The sequence below is a fragment of the Chiloscyllium plagiosum genome, unplaced genomic scaffold, assembly GCF_037043375.1.
Source record: "Chiloscyllium plagiosum isolate Xiang-an unplaced genomic scaffold, Cpla_swu_hap1 HiC_scaffold_19, whole genome shotgun sequence".
Classification (NCBI taxonomy): domain Eukaryota; kingdom Metazoa; phylum Chordata; class Chondrichthyes; order Orectolobiformes; family Hemiscylliidae; genus Chiloscyllium; species Chiloscyllium plagiosum.
Window position 1 is genome coordinate 55,279,634 of NW_028270157.1, and position 16,516 is coordinate 55,296,149.

Sequence of the window (16,516 nt, forward strand, 5' to 3'; positions counted from 1 at the left end):
AAAGCTGCAGTAGGGACACTATAAGCAAGTGTAGGCACCTGGCTCTCAAATTGCACCGAGCTGTATCTCAGGGTTATTCACTTGCACTCTTGGCACTTACTCACTTTACATTTCCCTGCATGCTCAGTTTATTTGCTTTTCCTTGTTTTGTCTGACGTGCCAAAGCATTTGCAACACCCTTGGACAGGAATGCTAGAAATATATATTTTTTAAAAATACATTTTTTCCTGCCATCTCTCAAACACTACTTACCCTCCTCTGGACTGTGACCCAAAACCAAACATTATTGTTTCTGGGGCAGTCACTGACCTCCACTCTGCTGGAGAGCTTCCCTTCACAGCTTCCCACCTCATAGTCACCCAAACTCTAACTGCTCATTCCTATCTCCTTCCAAAAAGACTCTCCTAATAAGCCCATCATTTCTGCCAGTTTCTCTTCTGCTTCCTGCTTTTGCCAGGAACTGAATTACTTCTTTAAGTTCATTCTAATTTTCACCCTTCTCTCACCTTTCACTTGGCCTATCCCTTCCTCTTCTTCCCTTATTTGGCTTCTCTTTTCACTTCTGCATATTAATGTTCATTTGTAAGCTTATCCACCTCCCACAGTGGCCCCCAACTACATTCCTCACACCATGCCTCTGTAAGAATGCAATTCTATTTTCTGTTTCTCCAGGCTGAACCTCTCTTTTCCTTTTGGCTAAGTGCAAGTTTTATTGGTGTCTTTTATTTAAGAGTTTCTCACTGATGCCTGTGAGATTTCTCATCTTACCTTGCCAGTTAATTTCCTACCCTTCCTCTATAGTGCCTCTCATATCAAATTCTACTCTAATCTTACCACGTGCATTCCCAGAACAACTTCACCACTCAGTAAATATCCACAGAAAGGCCAACATCCCTTACCTTGTCGCTGTGCACCCAGACAAGTGTTGCCAATCTGGCATTGTCCATCACCAGCAGCATAATGGCGCAGCAGCCAAAATGTCAAGCTGACCACAGCACATGGACAGCATAGCAACACACTGTCACATATCCAGTCCATTTTCTCACCAATGTCAGCATTTAACCACCACACTATGCACTTCACTTGTTCTTAAGTACTTCCCATCTAAAACCCTCTCTGACTTCCCAAGACTCTTTCCTCAGTGTGTTTCCATTTTGTCATTGTCCAATAGGGGAACATCACTGACAAATGAGCAATCAGACAAGTCCAAACATAAGCTTTTACTGGTAGCCGGCAAAAGGAAACACAAAGACTGCACTGTGTACCCACAATCCAAAGCGAACGCTAACATCTTGACTTTGATATTCCATTAAAGTTTTCTGCACCCAGCATGCTTCCCACTAGAACTTGGTGTCAGTCACAGCCTGCCTGCCATATAAGGTTTAATGCATTTGAGCTCTCTCATCTGTAAGGAGAGCTTTTCAAAGCTCTTCCTCCTGCTCGCAGGTTGTTCCATTCCTCCAGCTCCTCCAGCATCTTTCCTGTCCCTTCACTGCCTGCTCGAATTGTGCAGAGTGCATGCCAGAGTACTGTGACACCATGTATCTGGGTAAATACAGAGGGCCCCGCTTTAATGTTATTCAGATTGAGTTATGTTTATTTAAGCAAAATATATGCACATTTCAATTTTAAAGGCTCTTTTCCTCACTACACCAAACTATTAATGGCACCTAGTTTTATCTGTTTTCCCCACTGCTGATGGGCCTCCTCCTGAGTCCTAACCCCAACTACGCCTGCTGGATCTGTGGACTGCTCCTCTAGAATTATCAGCTCTGAGCCTGTGACAGCAATGCATTTTCAGACTGCAGCTTTTTCATCTTGCATCCAAGTAACTGAGACACTAACAGTTTGAAGATAACCTTCTCCTCTGACTGAGAGTCTTGTCCAACTGCCTAGAACTGACTGTCCAGTAAAACCTTTGAACCATTCTGAGTGACCCATAGAAAACCCCACAATGTCATTGCTAGACAGTGCTGAATTTAATAATTCCACAGTTAAATGTAGCAGCACCTTTGACAATGTTCATTTCAGGTATGTTACAATTCACATGGATACAACAACAACAACATGAATTCATCAAAGTACTTACCTGGATAGTTACTCAGGAGTTATTCAACAGAGAAAATCTTTTTTTCTCAGATGACAACACCATTGCCCTCCAATCATTCGTATAAAAATCCCATACTCACCCTTTTGACAAATATCTCTGACTCCCTCACATAAGCCCTAAACCCCCCCTCCCAACCATCCAACTACTCTCCTGACCACTTTACCCCTCACATATATTGAATGGCTCACTTGACTGTGTAACTCATCCTCCTAAACACAACACTCTTCCAGCCACCCACCAATACGTGGGTGGTCCTTGACCCATCTCACTCTCTCAGGCCACCCTCCACCTACCTGTCACCTCATCAACCTGCCACCCTACCCACCTATCACTTTGTTTACTGGCCACTCGATCCATTTCCCTCCCTATTTAGCTTACCTAGCTGTCATCACATCAACATGACAACACTGTTCACCACTCCTACCCCTCCTCCCCCAACACATGTTGCCTCATTCACGTACGTGCCTCTCCCAGCTGTCAGCCTACTGCACTTCCCATCAGTCCCTCCCCTGCATGCCTCCTAACCCCCTCTACCCACTTCCCTCACCCACCCACCTTTAACCAGCTCACCTTGCCATTTAACAAACTTATTCAGCCATTCACACTGAATCTTTTAAACGTACAATATGGCAGCCAGTGCCTGACCTCTGACCCTACAGTGCCCTGACAGAGTTTTCAGAGGGATGCTACACTTTATGTTTCTGGTGAAGCCAGGCTTTGGAGTCCCCATGTTAAATTTATAGCTGTGCCAAATCGGACGAACATTAGAGCATTCCAACAACGTTTGCTCTAGTCATAAAACTCCCGTCACTAGAGCTATTGATCCCTTTTGTTTAAAGAAGATCTCTCACTGGGACTGAGGTAAGAAAAGCATCGTAATTGTAGGAATGAAATAAGATTAAGATGTGGCAGGAGAAGCACTGAGTTGCTGGGAGTGATGAGTCCTAATTGCTGCAGTGAAATATGACATTGAAGTCAGTTTGATTTACAACTTTTAATTCTGTTGTACAGCACAACCATAGCCTGCATGAAATGAATTCCTTGAGCATCATTTCACAGCCTCAAAGGTTTTAAGGGCTGAATTGTTGATAGCTGTATTACAATTTATATGTGCCCTTGCTACCCTAGGAAGTTCAATGGATATACCATTTAGACTGCTTACATTGTGTTTTGGCACAATTAATCTGTGTATTATGGCTTACATTGCATCACACCAAAGGCTACACTTTAAAAGTAAAGCAATCTGTCTTGTCCAGTTGAAAAATTCTATATAAATGTTTTAGACTTGGCTGATGTCTGAATGAATGAATAATTTAGCCAGCAAATGTCATTGATGTATGACACTTACATCTGTAATCCCTGCGAGGGAGTTCTTGCAATCCGTATTGACATGTCCAATCATAGTAAGTATGTATTGAATATCTTAAACCTCCCCTAGCAATATTGCTAGGAAGGTTATTTCATACAGATTGATCAAGTCAGTAGTTTGATTGTGCATGATTTACCATTTAATGTTGTTGAAGTCGCATTTTGCACTTAAAATTCTCACTTGGGCTGTTCTGCTAGAAATGCCTCTCATTCAAATTACCCTGTATTCCATATATTAACAATAAGTGGACTTGACCTAAATTATCGTCAATGCATGCTTCCATTCATTTTCAAGTTTTGTACTATGAAGGCGACACTGAAATATTGTACTGATGAAATATTTATAATACAGAGTGCTGAATTTTGACACAAATCAATGTAGTGTCAAGCTTGGAGAGTTTCATGGAGGGGTTCTCTTGTAATTCTCTGCTCACCTTTTATTGATTATGCACCACAATGGCACCCATTCCTGCACTTGGCAGTAGTTGAAATGTTTACCGCTGGCAGGCCCTTCAGATTCTTATTGCCGATGTCATATCTAAAGCCCATTTGTACACCAGGTCAAAGGCAGCCAGCCATAAATAACCTGGCACTGATATAGTGGGAAGCATTATAGACCAAGCCAGACCCCCCCCTTGACATATTTCAAGAGGGTAGCCCAGATCTAAACATTTTCTTATTTGAAAGGCAGATGTAAGTAGATATTCCAAGTGTGATGCAGCTGGTCGAATCGCTTGGCTTTAAGCAAAACAGAGTTTATTTAAACATTACAGTTGAAACACAAACAAAAGAAAATGGAGTTTAGAATAACGTAACTATTGGAAAACATAACTCACCTGATACAGCAACTTAACTAAGGAGCTTTTCCAGTCCAGCAACATCCCATAAACACACCCCTTTGCAAAAAGGGTACATTCAAACACCAGTTTTACAGGCAGGAGGGAACAACTTTCAAAGAGACTATAAGAGAGAAAAGTCAGCCAGGACTTTCTGGACTGCAGCATCTTGTGACTGCCTCAGCTAAACCAAACTAGCAAAAAAACCTGAACTGGCCACACCCCTGCCATTTGTTAAACTATGCTCTTTCTAGACTCCCTCACCACCTCTGCCTTTATGACCTCTCTTTTTGTTTAAAAAACCCCAAGGACAAATATCCTTGTTAAAGTGACAGCATCGTCACAGAAGGAAGAAAAAAGGAAAAACTTCTGAGGTCACACCAGAGGCACTGGTGACCTTTCACAATTGTAAATGTATTGCTATTTTCTACTATCACCCATCTATTTGAATATCTTTGTAACTGCAGCTACAGGAATCAAGCTACAGAGGCAACCTGTCCTTCGCACCATTCTATTTGAGAACCCTGCAGAATGGGTGTGCTACATCTTCCCTAATGGCCAGTGTCATATAACATCTTGTCATTGTTTAAAGTTCTTAAATTTGAAGTTTTATTAAACAACAGAAAAACAAACAACAAACCGAAAAGGTTGCCTTTTGTTTTCCTGGGAATAAACAGGCTATCTTTATATTTAAAGCAAGAACCAATTTATAGTCAATGAATGATTACTTCATACATCTCCGATCTGGGTGTCAGTTAAGTCCTGTCTGGATTCTTGTGCCTGATGCTGAATCTCTCTGTTGTGGTGAAGGTCATGTTCCTCCTGTTCGATACTCTTTCACTTCAGAAGACTCCTAGCATCAGATCCTCCTCTTCTGGAAGTCTATATTTGTTTCCACATTAGCCCCGGTGGAAGAATGAGCAATATTATCTACAATAGACCTCACTGAAGGAGTTATGAAGTGGATTTGTTAACCATGGTTGCAGAGTGTAGCCATCTTTGTAAAGCATCCGACTTTGAAATGAAGCTGGAACCTGAGAGTTCTCAAGGACATAGATTTCATGAAGCCTCCAGGGTGCCTAACAGAGATCTCTAAGATATGGTACCAATGTTTACAAACACTTTGTATATTCATTGAATAGAACCCACTTTTATAAATTGAAATCAGCCGCATTATCATATAGTGCTCTCAATGCGATATCTGTACCTGTTGGCAAAGTCTTCTGCCTGGCCGCAGCATTGATTTCTCCGTGGGGAAATCAGATGAAGCAATGTGGTCTGGTGTAAACTGCATCAATGGGAGCCTTGATACATTGGTGGATTGAGGAACTTTGCGCATGTTCCCAGTGGATCCTTGGAAGAGCTTAGTTGCATAAACATGTAAGTGCAGCTGTTACCTTGATGGTCACATGAATAGGATGGCCACGCACCCTTTAGATTGCAAACCCTCAATATACCCTCAATGACCAAACCTACAACTTAGTTCTGCCAAACATTGTGATGAAAGGGTAGTGGTGACCATTGATGACTGTATTTCTCTTTTGTCCTCCTGAATTTCTGTCAACTTGCACATTTTATATGTTGAGTTCCCCTGTCATAATTATTGTCCTCTTTGCATCCCAGCGTGAAAGAATCTATCCCACAAATTACTTCCAAATTGCCCACCACAGCACTGGGCCCTCAAACTGCACCCCATTGACACTCAGTGAACAGAGCCCAAGGACTGACTGTGTCCCACTCTAACTTGACTTGGAAGGACAGCACCAAGAGACGAATGATTAGACGCCTGATTTAATCTCTGCTCAGCTCCCTGATTGACAGATATATACTAATCCTTGGATTTATAGGATTAACCAAAATGATATGGAACTCTTGATCCTAATTGCCTCAAATGGTCAACTGACCATCTCCAAATCCTTGAACAGAGATCAGCTGATGCCCTTGACTGACACTGTAGCATAGGAGGTTGAGAGGTTATAGAAGTTTATAAAATAAGGGTGATCGAGCTCATAGTAGTGTCTTTTCCCTGGGATGGGGGATTTCAAGAATAGGGCCCATATTTTTAAGATGAGAGAAGAGAGATTTTAAAAAAGACTTGGCAATTTCTTTTCCCCAAGGGTGGTTCTCATGTGGAATGAACTTCCTGAGGAAGTGGTGGATGTGGGTACTATTTTAACATTTAAAAGATATTTGGATAAATATATGAATAGGAAAGGTTTGGGTGGATATGGGCCAGAAGCAGGCGGGTGGGACTAGTTTAGTTTGGGATTATGTTCGGCATGAATTGGTTGGACTGAAGGGTCTGTTTCTGTGGTGTATGACTCTGACTCTGTGACAACAGCCAGTCAAGATTTAACTGAGTTCTACTCCCCTTTAGACTTTGACACACGGCCATGGTCTGTTTGCTGCATAAGCTGCTGGACATACTGCAGGTATAACATTGACATAGCGTGACGCCCTACAACAATGTGCCCACCCCTTGCTTAGTTACTGTTCACGATGTGACCAGCTGTCTGGCTTTGTGCCTTTGCTAAAAAGCAAGGCAAGATAATAGCACTGTGAGGCTGCACGTTCTGAATGATGCAGCAATGTGCAATCAGGTGTAGAAGAACAATGTGCAGAGGTACTGTGAGCATCCAAATCAGTGGAAAGTGATTGAGTGATATGACAGCAAGTAAAGAGCTTAGAGATGCATCCTCCTCCGATGTCTGTATGCAAACCTGTCTTTCATTACCATTGAAATGAAAGGTGTTAGTGAGCTCCAAAGTGTAGTATTAAATGATGAACAGTATTATAACTAAGTCAGATGTGTCACGATGATTTGGTAAGGCTGATGTAATTCCAATGGCAACCTCTGTGGACAGAAGGGTGCAATTATTCAGTACTCATGAAGAACAGCCTGAGATGTTGGGGATCGTTGGACAAGATTGAGGCCTAGATGAGCAAGTGCTGGGGTATCAGGTACTTGCTCAGACTTTCATATCCGGAATTGTTGCCATCCAGTTTGTCTCTGTCTCTGCTAGCTGGGATAATAGCAGCTTGCATATAAATTGTCTGATGTTATCCATGCAGATAAGACCTTCATCGCTCATTAACTAACTTTTCATCTCTCTGTTAAAACCTTAGCTGTCTGATCTCTCCAAATTTTCCCAGTTGGACCTAAGGGGCAACTTTTTGTGGTGCGTGTGTGGAAAGAGCTGCCAGAGGAAGTGGTGGAGGCTGGTACAATTACAGCATTTAAAAGGCACCTGGAGGAGTATATGAATTGGAAGGGTTTGAAGGGACATGGACCAAGTGCAGGGAAATAGGACTAGATTAACTTAGGATATCTGGTTGACATGGACGAGTTGGACCGAAGGGTCTATCTCCGTGCTGTACATCCCAATGTGATGTCCAGGGAATTGGAAGATTCCACCCAGAGGCTTTGTTTCTGTTCAGGAGAGCATTTTTTTTTTGCAAGACTGGATTGGCAACAAAATTAAAACCGAAAGAACTGCGGATACTGTAAATCAGAAACAAAAATTAAAGTTGCTGGAAAAGCTCAGCAGGTCTGGCAGCAGCTGTGGAGAGAAATCAGAGTTCTGACGAAGGATCAACGGACCCAAAACATTATCTTTGATTTCTCTTCACAGATGCTGCCAGACCTGTTGAGGATTGGGAACAAAGTCTGCTTGAGATTTTTTTTCAAAAATTACAACTCTTGATCTTGTTTACAGTTTTAAAATTATTCATTCATAGCATGCAGCCATTTTGGCAAAGGCAGCATTTAGTGGGTCATCCTTAATTGTGGTTGAGAAGGTGATAGGTGAGCTGCCTTCTTGAACCATTGTAGTCTGTGTGGTGTAGGTATTTCCACAGTGCTGTTAGGGAAGAAGTTACAGGATTATGATCCAGCACAATGAAGAAGCAGAGCTCTAATTCCAACCTTAGTGAATGCTGAGAGACTTGGAAAGGAACGTGCAGATAATGAGATGAGGAACTCAGCAGGTTAGAAGATCAAATTTGAACTTTGCATAATTTAATTTCTACATGAATAAATCATATTTTTTCGAATATATGTAGGGTAAAACAAAATAAACACAGAAAAACGGTCTGGTCTAAATGCAAATATGTCATTTGCTGTTTGTCTTCTGTAATTAGAACACCTTTCAAACTCATTATTTACTCTTCATGTCTTGCAGTTAAAGTCCATGGTCTAAAGAATAACAGAATTTTAACACTTGTTGTTTGTAATTAGAAATGATTTTAGGATGAAATATAACTGCACATTTCTTGCAGCAATATTGGTTAAAAATAATAAGAAAAATGTTATTACATACTGTCTCAGGGCCATAATGCTAATCGCAGAATAGTTGCATGATATCGCAACAATCTTCAATTTAAGACAAATATGTAAATTAAACAGTCGCTTTTTTTCAGTGACCTTTCCTCAGAACTCCGGTCAATGGACCGGAAATGTTAACTCTGATTTCTCTCTACAGATGCTGCTAGACCTGCTGAGCTTTTCCAGCAATTTCTGTTTTTGTTTCTGATTTATAGCTTTTGCAGTATTTTTTTCGGTTTTTGCTTTTTTTTCAAATATTGGCCATCAAAGTAATATTTTCATGGCTTGGGCTAATTGTTAGTGGTCAACCATAGGAGTCATAGAGTCATGAACCAGCAATGAGATGAAATATGATTTGACTGTTCCTTGTTTGGTTAGTGTGAGGAATTTGAAACAAAGCTACTTGTATGTGAGTTTGGAATCCAGCATTGCTGCAACTCGAATTAATTTGTAAAGAATCTTGTCAGTTTTGAAATATCTTGAATTAGCTAAAGTACTGCCAATGAGCTCCACAGCTGATTATGACTCATCCCTGCAGTTTCAATATAAACTTCCTGGGCTCAGAAAGGAAGTTGATTTAACTCTTGTGACTAACTTGTTGCCCTATGCTGGTTTCCAATTAATCCACATTTACACAAAAGCTTGACAACTCCACAGGGGCTATTGATCAGCAGATTAGGCCTTCCTCGGTACTATTTTATTGTAGTATTTTAAAACATTCATCTATTATCCCTTATTTAACCCAATTATTTTAAAAACACAGGTGAATAACACTAGTAAGACATTATAGATGGGAAGATAAACATTAAAAATGGTGCAGACAAAATTACTTTCTGCGAGGTGAATGTCAGTTTTCACAAGTTATGATCAGTCGTCAAACCCTTAATGAATTGCTTGGATTTTTGTTGCTTCCATTCATAAACACAGGTGAGACACAAAAGCATTATCATCAAACAAGACAATAATACACACAGTACACATCTCAGTCCTTCTTGACAACAAAAGCAGGAATTGCTGGCATAACTCAGCAGGTCTGGCAGAGTCTGCAGGGAGGGAGACAGCAGAGTCAACATTTTGAATCCCATGGCTCTTCATTAGGGAAAGCTGCCAGATCTGTTGAGTTGACCAGCAATTTCCGGTTTTTGTTTCAGATCTCCAACGTTTGCAGTTCTTTGTTTTATTCTCATCATTCATCACAGAAATGAAAGCTAAAATCGATGGATAGGGCCTTAAGAACCTTAAGGCAATTTCAATGTCAATAATAATGGGTGTTTTAAATAACCACTAAAATGTAGTTCCCCACAACCAGTAACACATTAGAAGGGCTTTACGGATCATGCAGTGCAACTTTGTGAATGTATGGAGGAACAAGGATAAGTAATGATGACAATACAAGTTGTTCTGCCATAACACGACAGCTGCATTCCTCTGCAATCTTGCACTATAGAAAATTGCGCTATGGAAAACTGCTAAAGAAAATCACGCTGTTGAAGTCATCAATAGAAAGTTGCTATATCCGTTGAGTAGAAAGTTTGCATAATCCAGACAGCGTCCACAATTCGTCAATTGCGTTCTAGTCCATTCCCATTAACGAAACACACATTGTACCAGAATAACCTGGATGTATCTAATTGGGGCAGCATGGTTTACAGTGCCAGGGACTCTGTGTGGACTTGATGGGCCGAATTATATCTTCCACACTGTAGGGATTATATAGTTCTAAATGTCTGAAACATTTTTCAGTGGTACTTCAGTCTCCTGTGCAAGTTTCTATATTATCTTGTAAAAATACTTTTAAAAAGTAAGTAGAGAGCTTGTCAGCATTGGTGCTGGTGGTGAGTTTCTCTGAAAAGTTTATACCTAAGGGCATGGTATCAGGATTAAGCACTGAGACACTCCTGTTCATGAATATTTCACATTCCAGATGCTCTGTCATGGAGTGGGTTCAAGACCAGAATCGTTAGATTTATGGATCTAAGGAAATGAAGGAATATCGGAATAAAATAGAAATGTGGAATTCTTGAAGGTTTACATGGTCTTATTGAATGTCAGAGCAGGTTTGAAAGGTTGGATAGACCACTGTTTTCATTCCTTGTATTCTGAAATCGCTGATTCCTACTGGGTTCTTCTGAAATCTAATTCTACCCTGGATCTGCTCTGGAAATAAAAGATAATACTGAAGAAACTCCAATCTGGCCACATCTGTGGAGTGAGAAACTGAGTTAATGTTTCCAATCTGATATGACTCTTCCGAACTGAAAGGTGGTGAAAAGGTATGCTGTTTACAGAGGAGGAAGAGTACTTACAAATAAACTTGTTGGACTATAGCTTGGTGTTGTGTGATTTTTAACTTTGACAACCCCAGTCCAACACCAGTACTTCCACATCTTAAATAGGAATAAATGGTAGATAGGTGTGCAAAAGTGAAAATGGATCTGCTTTGCTGAGAGCAAAGCCAACACAACAAAAACAAGACACGTGGACTTGGGGATTATGGTTGTAGGGAGAGGGGAGTTGTAATTGAAATGGGAGACAGGATGCCTACTTGCAGATCATCTTGCTCTGAGGTACTTGAATTCAATCCTGTTTACTAGAGGTTGTCAAGTGCCTAAATGGAAAAAAAGAGGTGCTGTTCCTCCAGCTTGCGTTGAGCTTCATTGAAACACTATAGCAGGCAAAAGAGAGAAATATTAGTATGGGGGCAAGATGGTTTGCTGAAATGGCAAGCAACTGGAAGGTCAGTTTTATTCTTATGGACAGAGCAGAGTTATTCTGATAAGCACTCATCTCCTAGTCTGCATTTGATCTTGTCAGTGTGAAGAAGACCGCATTGTAAGCAGTGAATAGAGAAGGCTAGATTGACATAAGTACGAATAAAATGCTGCTTCACTGGGTGTGTTTGGGACCTTGGAGAGTGAGGAAGAAGGAGGTGAAAGATTAAGTGTTACACCTTCTGCGATTGCATGATAATCATTTAATTGATCATTCTCTAATTGACTTCAGGAAGGTTCAGCAATTGTACCTCAGACTCATCAAGTTACACACAAATGAGTCTAAGCATACAATACATTGTGCATTACATGATATAAGTATGATTTCTGAACACAAACATATTTTATCTGTCTTACAGTTAAAAATGTAACAAAAGGTTTGGTAATATTTTTAAATAACACCTTTTGGGGCAATGGTAGTTTGGATATTCTTTACATATGTAGTTGATATAATGTTTTTGATCCAACATTGCATTTATTATATATGTAAAGAATACACAAATGTAATCAAAATATTGTAATGTTTCCATTTGTTTTAGCAAAGCTTCATTTTTGTCTGCTATAAAGATTTTTCTTTATTCTGCAGATGGGACATATGGATTCTACAGACAACACAACAACATCTTTGAAAATATGGATTGGTCATACACTGGTAAGCAATTAATTCCATGCAATGACTCATTTTACTAACCTATGCAATTTTATCTAGTCGTGAAACACAAGACAACGTAATTCTTAGAATGCTAAAGATTGATGTGTTTGTATAGATTTATTCAAATATTAAATGTAACAGCATAACCTGTTACTCTCTTATTTCTTAACTAAGCATTTTTGAAAAGCACTTAGTCTTTGAGTTAATGATGTTTTATGGTCTTAATTATAGACTTCCATTTGTAACAGAGGAATTTTCAGGCATGGTGCAGTTTTTCGCCAGCTTAATGTTGATGTTTTCCTGCATTCCATATTCTTTCATTGAATGCTAAAGTCACAATACGTCAGTGCTTAAGTATAGGGTGAAATGTTCATATCCTACTTAACAAATCAGTATTGCAGATATTTCTGGTTATGAGTTTTCAGCACCATATCCTCTCCATAACAACGGCTAAATATTTGCTTATTACCTGCATCATCATCTGTGCTGAGCCTTCATTCATGTCTTTGTTTCCTATTGGTTGGATTATGCCAGCAGTCACCCAACCAGTCTCTCATCTTCCACCCTCCATTAATATAACTGCATCCAAAACTCTTCTGCCTGCATCTGAACTTTTATTAGATCAAATCTGTGTTCATCATACATTTCACAGAATTTAGGTGTAGAACCATATGACTAATAGATGCTTTTCGAACTATTCTTTGCTACAGCATACTCCTTTAATAGCCAATATACAGATATGTTTTTGATCCCAACAACTTGAAATAGCAACAATTGTTTGCATTTGTGTAATTCCACAAAACATCCTAAGGCACGCCACTGGAATGTTATCAAACAAAATTTGGTAGCGAGCCATTTACAGACAATAGGATAGAAAATCAAAAGCTTAATGAGGTAGGTTTTAAAGAAAGAAAGAAATAGAGGGAAAGAAGCTTGGTGAACAAGTTCCAGAGCTTTGAGTTTGTACAACTGCGAATACGGCTGATGGTAGTGAAGGGATTCAAATCAGGGCTGTTCAAAATGTCAGAATGAGGAATGTGGATATTTCAAAGGGCTGCAGTGCTTGAGAGAATAGTGATCGGGAGTACTGAGACAATGGAAATTTTGACAACAAGAATGAGAATTAGAAAACTGATGTTTTGCTTAATACAGAGACTATGTATGTTAGTGAGCACAGAGGTGGCTGGTGGCCAGGACCTGGAGTCAGTTTAAAACATGCATGCTACAATTTTAGATGACCTCGAAGTTATCCATCGTAGTATGTGAGGGGCTAGTCATGAAAGCTCAAGTCTGGAGGTAAAAATGTGATTGGTGAAGGTTTCAGCAGCGAATGAGTTGGTGATGTAATGGAGGTGAATGAAAGCAACTTAGCAACAGTATGGAAGTGTGCTCAGACGGTCAACGCAAGGTCAAGTATGACTCTGATTTGTATTCTTTAGCATCAGACAGCTTCCAGGGAGAAGGAGAGAGTTAATGGCGAGGGAACAGTTAACCACAAATCCGAAATACAATAGTTTGAGTCTTTCCAATAGTTAACTGGAGGAAATTTCTGTTCACCTAATGCAGAATGTCAGACAATGTACATCAGTGTAAAGTTGGGGCGAGATGTCAACAGCACGCATATGGAAACTGGTGTGTTTCAAATTAGATTGCAAAAGGGTGTCATGTAGATGAGAACGGAAAAGAATAAAGGATATATCCCCTTGGGATTTAGAGATAGTACTGATGGAACAGTAAGAATAACTATTTAAAATGATTTTTAACTACAACAGAATAGATAAGAATGAAACAAGGCAAATGAAATCCCATTCACTTGGACCTTAGCGCAGCTGGCTTTTGATAAACAAACTCCAAACAAAATTGGAAGTTTCTTGATTTGTTCTGTTTCTTGATATTAATTCCACAACACTACAATGCACAGCATTTGGTATAGAAGTGTGTTGAGCTTAAAGACCAAGAATTTTTCTTTTGTTTATTCACTCATGGGTTTTGCTGGCTGGGCCAGCATTTATTACCTGTCCCTAGTTACCCTTGGTGATGTTGATGAGCTGCCTTCTTAAACTGCTACAGTCCACATGCTGTAGGTTGACCTACAATGCTCTTTGAGAGGGAATGCTGGATTTTGCTAACCACTGAGCCACTCATCCAGGCACGTGGGGAGTATTCCACCACACTCCTGACTTGCAACTTGTAAGTGGTGGACAAGCTTCAGAAAGTCAGAAGGTTAGTTGCTCACTGTGGTTTTCCTCGCCCCAGACCTGCTCTCGCAGCCATTATAGTTATGTGGCGGGTCCTGTTCAGTTTTTGATAACTCTCAGCATGTTGATAAAGGCCATTCAGTGATGCTAACTCCATTGAATGCCAAGGGGTATTGTGAGATGGTCATTGCCTGGCATTCTTGTGGCACGGATGTTACTTGACACTTATTTGCCCAAGCCTGGCTGTTATCAAAATCTTGTTGCATTTGAACATAGACTGCTACAGCATTTGAGGAGTCATGAATGTGCTGAACATTGTGCAGTTATCAGTGAACATCCCCACTTCTGACACTGTGAAGGAGGGAAGGTCATTGTTGAAGCAGCTAAAGATGGTTGCACAGAGGACTTTATCCTGAGGAACTCCTGCAGAGATATGCTAGAGCTGAGATGACTGAGGTCAAACAACCACAACCATCTTCCTATGTGTCAGGTATGACTCCAACCACCAGAGAATTTGCCCCCTGATACTCATTGATTCTAGTTGTGCTAGGACACCTTGATGCCTCATTGGGTTGAATGCAGCCTTGATGTCAAGGTCTGTCAATCTCACCTCACCTCTGGAATTCAGCTCTTTTGGCCATGTTTGAACCAAGGCTGTAAGGAGGTCAGAAGCTGAGAGGCCCTGGAAGAACTCAAACTGGGCAGGTGTAGCTTGATAGCACTATTGATGACACCTTCCATCACTTTACTAATGATTGAGAGTAGACTGATGGGTTGGTAATTGGCTGGGCTGGATTTGTCCTGTATTTTATGTACAGGACATATCCGGGCAATATTCCACATTCAAAGTTTGGAGAAGATTTGTAGCTCGGGTGCTCGTTGTTGTGGTTCTGTTTGCCGAGCTGGAAATTTTTGTTGCAAACGTTTCATCCCCTGTCTAGGTGACCTCCTCAGTGCTTGGGAGCCTCCTGTGAAGTGCTTCTGTGGTGTTTCCTCCGGCATTTATAGTGGCCTGTCCCTGCCTTCGGACAACGGAACAAGGACATGCCACAACCCAAAGGACTAGCCACACTACCATACATCAGGAGCATTTCAGAACTGACAGCCAGACTACTGCGAACACTAGGACTTATAACAGCACACAAACCAACAGCCACCCTCAGACAACAACTCACCAGAACGAAGGACCCGATACCCAGCATGAGCAAAACTAATGTAGTGTACAAAATCCCATGCAAGGACTGCACAAAACACTATATAGGACAAACAGGAAGACAGCTAAAAATCCGCATCCATGAACATCAACTAGCCACGAAACGACACGACCAGCTATCCTTAGTAGCCACACACACAGACGACAAGCAACATGAATTCGACTGGGACAACACTACCATTATAGGGCAAGCCAAACAAAGAACAGCCAGGGAATTCCTAGAAGCATGGCACTCATCCACAAACTCCATCAACAAACACATCGACCTGGACCCAATATACCGGCCACTACAGCGGACAGCTGAAACTGACAACCGGAAGCGGCAGGGACAGGCCACTATAAATGCCGGAGGAAACACCACAGAAGCGCTTCACAGGAGGCTCCCAAGCACTGAGGATGTCACCTAGACAGGGGACGAAACGTTTGCAACAAAAATTTCCAGCTCAGCGAACAGAACCACAACAATATTCCACATTGTTGGGTAGATGCCAGTGTTGTAACTGTACTGGAAGAGCTTGGCTAGAGGAGCAGCAAGTTCTGGAGTACGAGACTTCAGTACTATTGCCACAATGTTATCAGGGCCCATTACCATTTCTTGATATCATGTGGAATGAATCAAACTGGTATCTATAATGCAGGAGACCAGTAGAGAAATCCAAAATGGATTATTCACTTGGCACTTCTGACTGAAGATTGCTGCAAATATTTCAGCCTTATCTTTTGCACTGACGTGTTGGGCTCTCCTATCATTGAGAATGGAGATATTTGTGGACCCACCTCCTCCATTGAGTTTTTAAAATTATCCACCACCATTCATGGCTGGAAGTGGCAAGGACTGCAGAGCTGAGATTTGATCCATTGGTTGAGGGATCACTTACCTCTGTCTGTCACTTGCTGCTTTTACTGTTGGCATGCAAGTATAGTATCTATACCAGGTTGACACTTCATCATCTTCAGGTATGCCTGGTGCTGCTGCTAACATGCCCTCCTGCACTCTCTATTGAACCAGGGTTGATCTCCTGGCTTGATGGGAAAGGTTGAGTG

General features: G+C 40.9%; 1 protein-coding gene across 3 annotated transcripts in view; it reads left to right on the forward strand.

The window, feature by feature from the left end:
* LOC122559541 (receptor-type tyrosine-protein phosphatase zeta) overlaps nt 1-16,516 on the forward strand; it is a 265,364-nt gene that overhangs the window by 42,364 nt on the left and 206,484 nt on the right. For all 3 annotated transcript variants that reach the window (XM_043709180.2, XM_043709179.2, XM_087997408.1), the window contains exon 2: nt 11,996-12,061. In XM_043709180.2, coding sequence (XP_043565115.2) covers nt 11,996-12,061 — 66 coding nt within the window. The remainder of the gene's footprint in view (nt 1-11,995; nt 12,062-16,516) is intronic.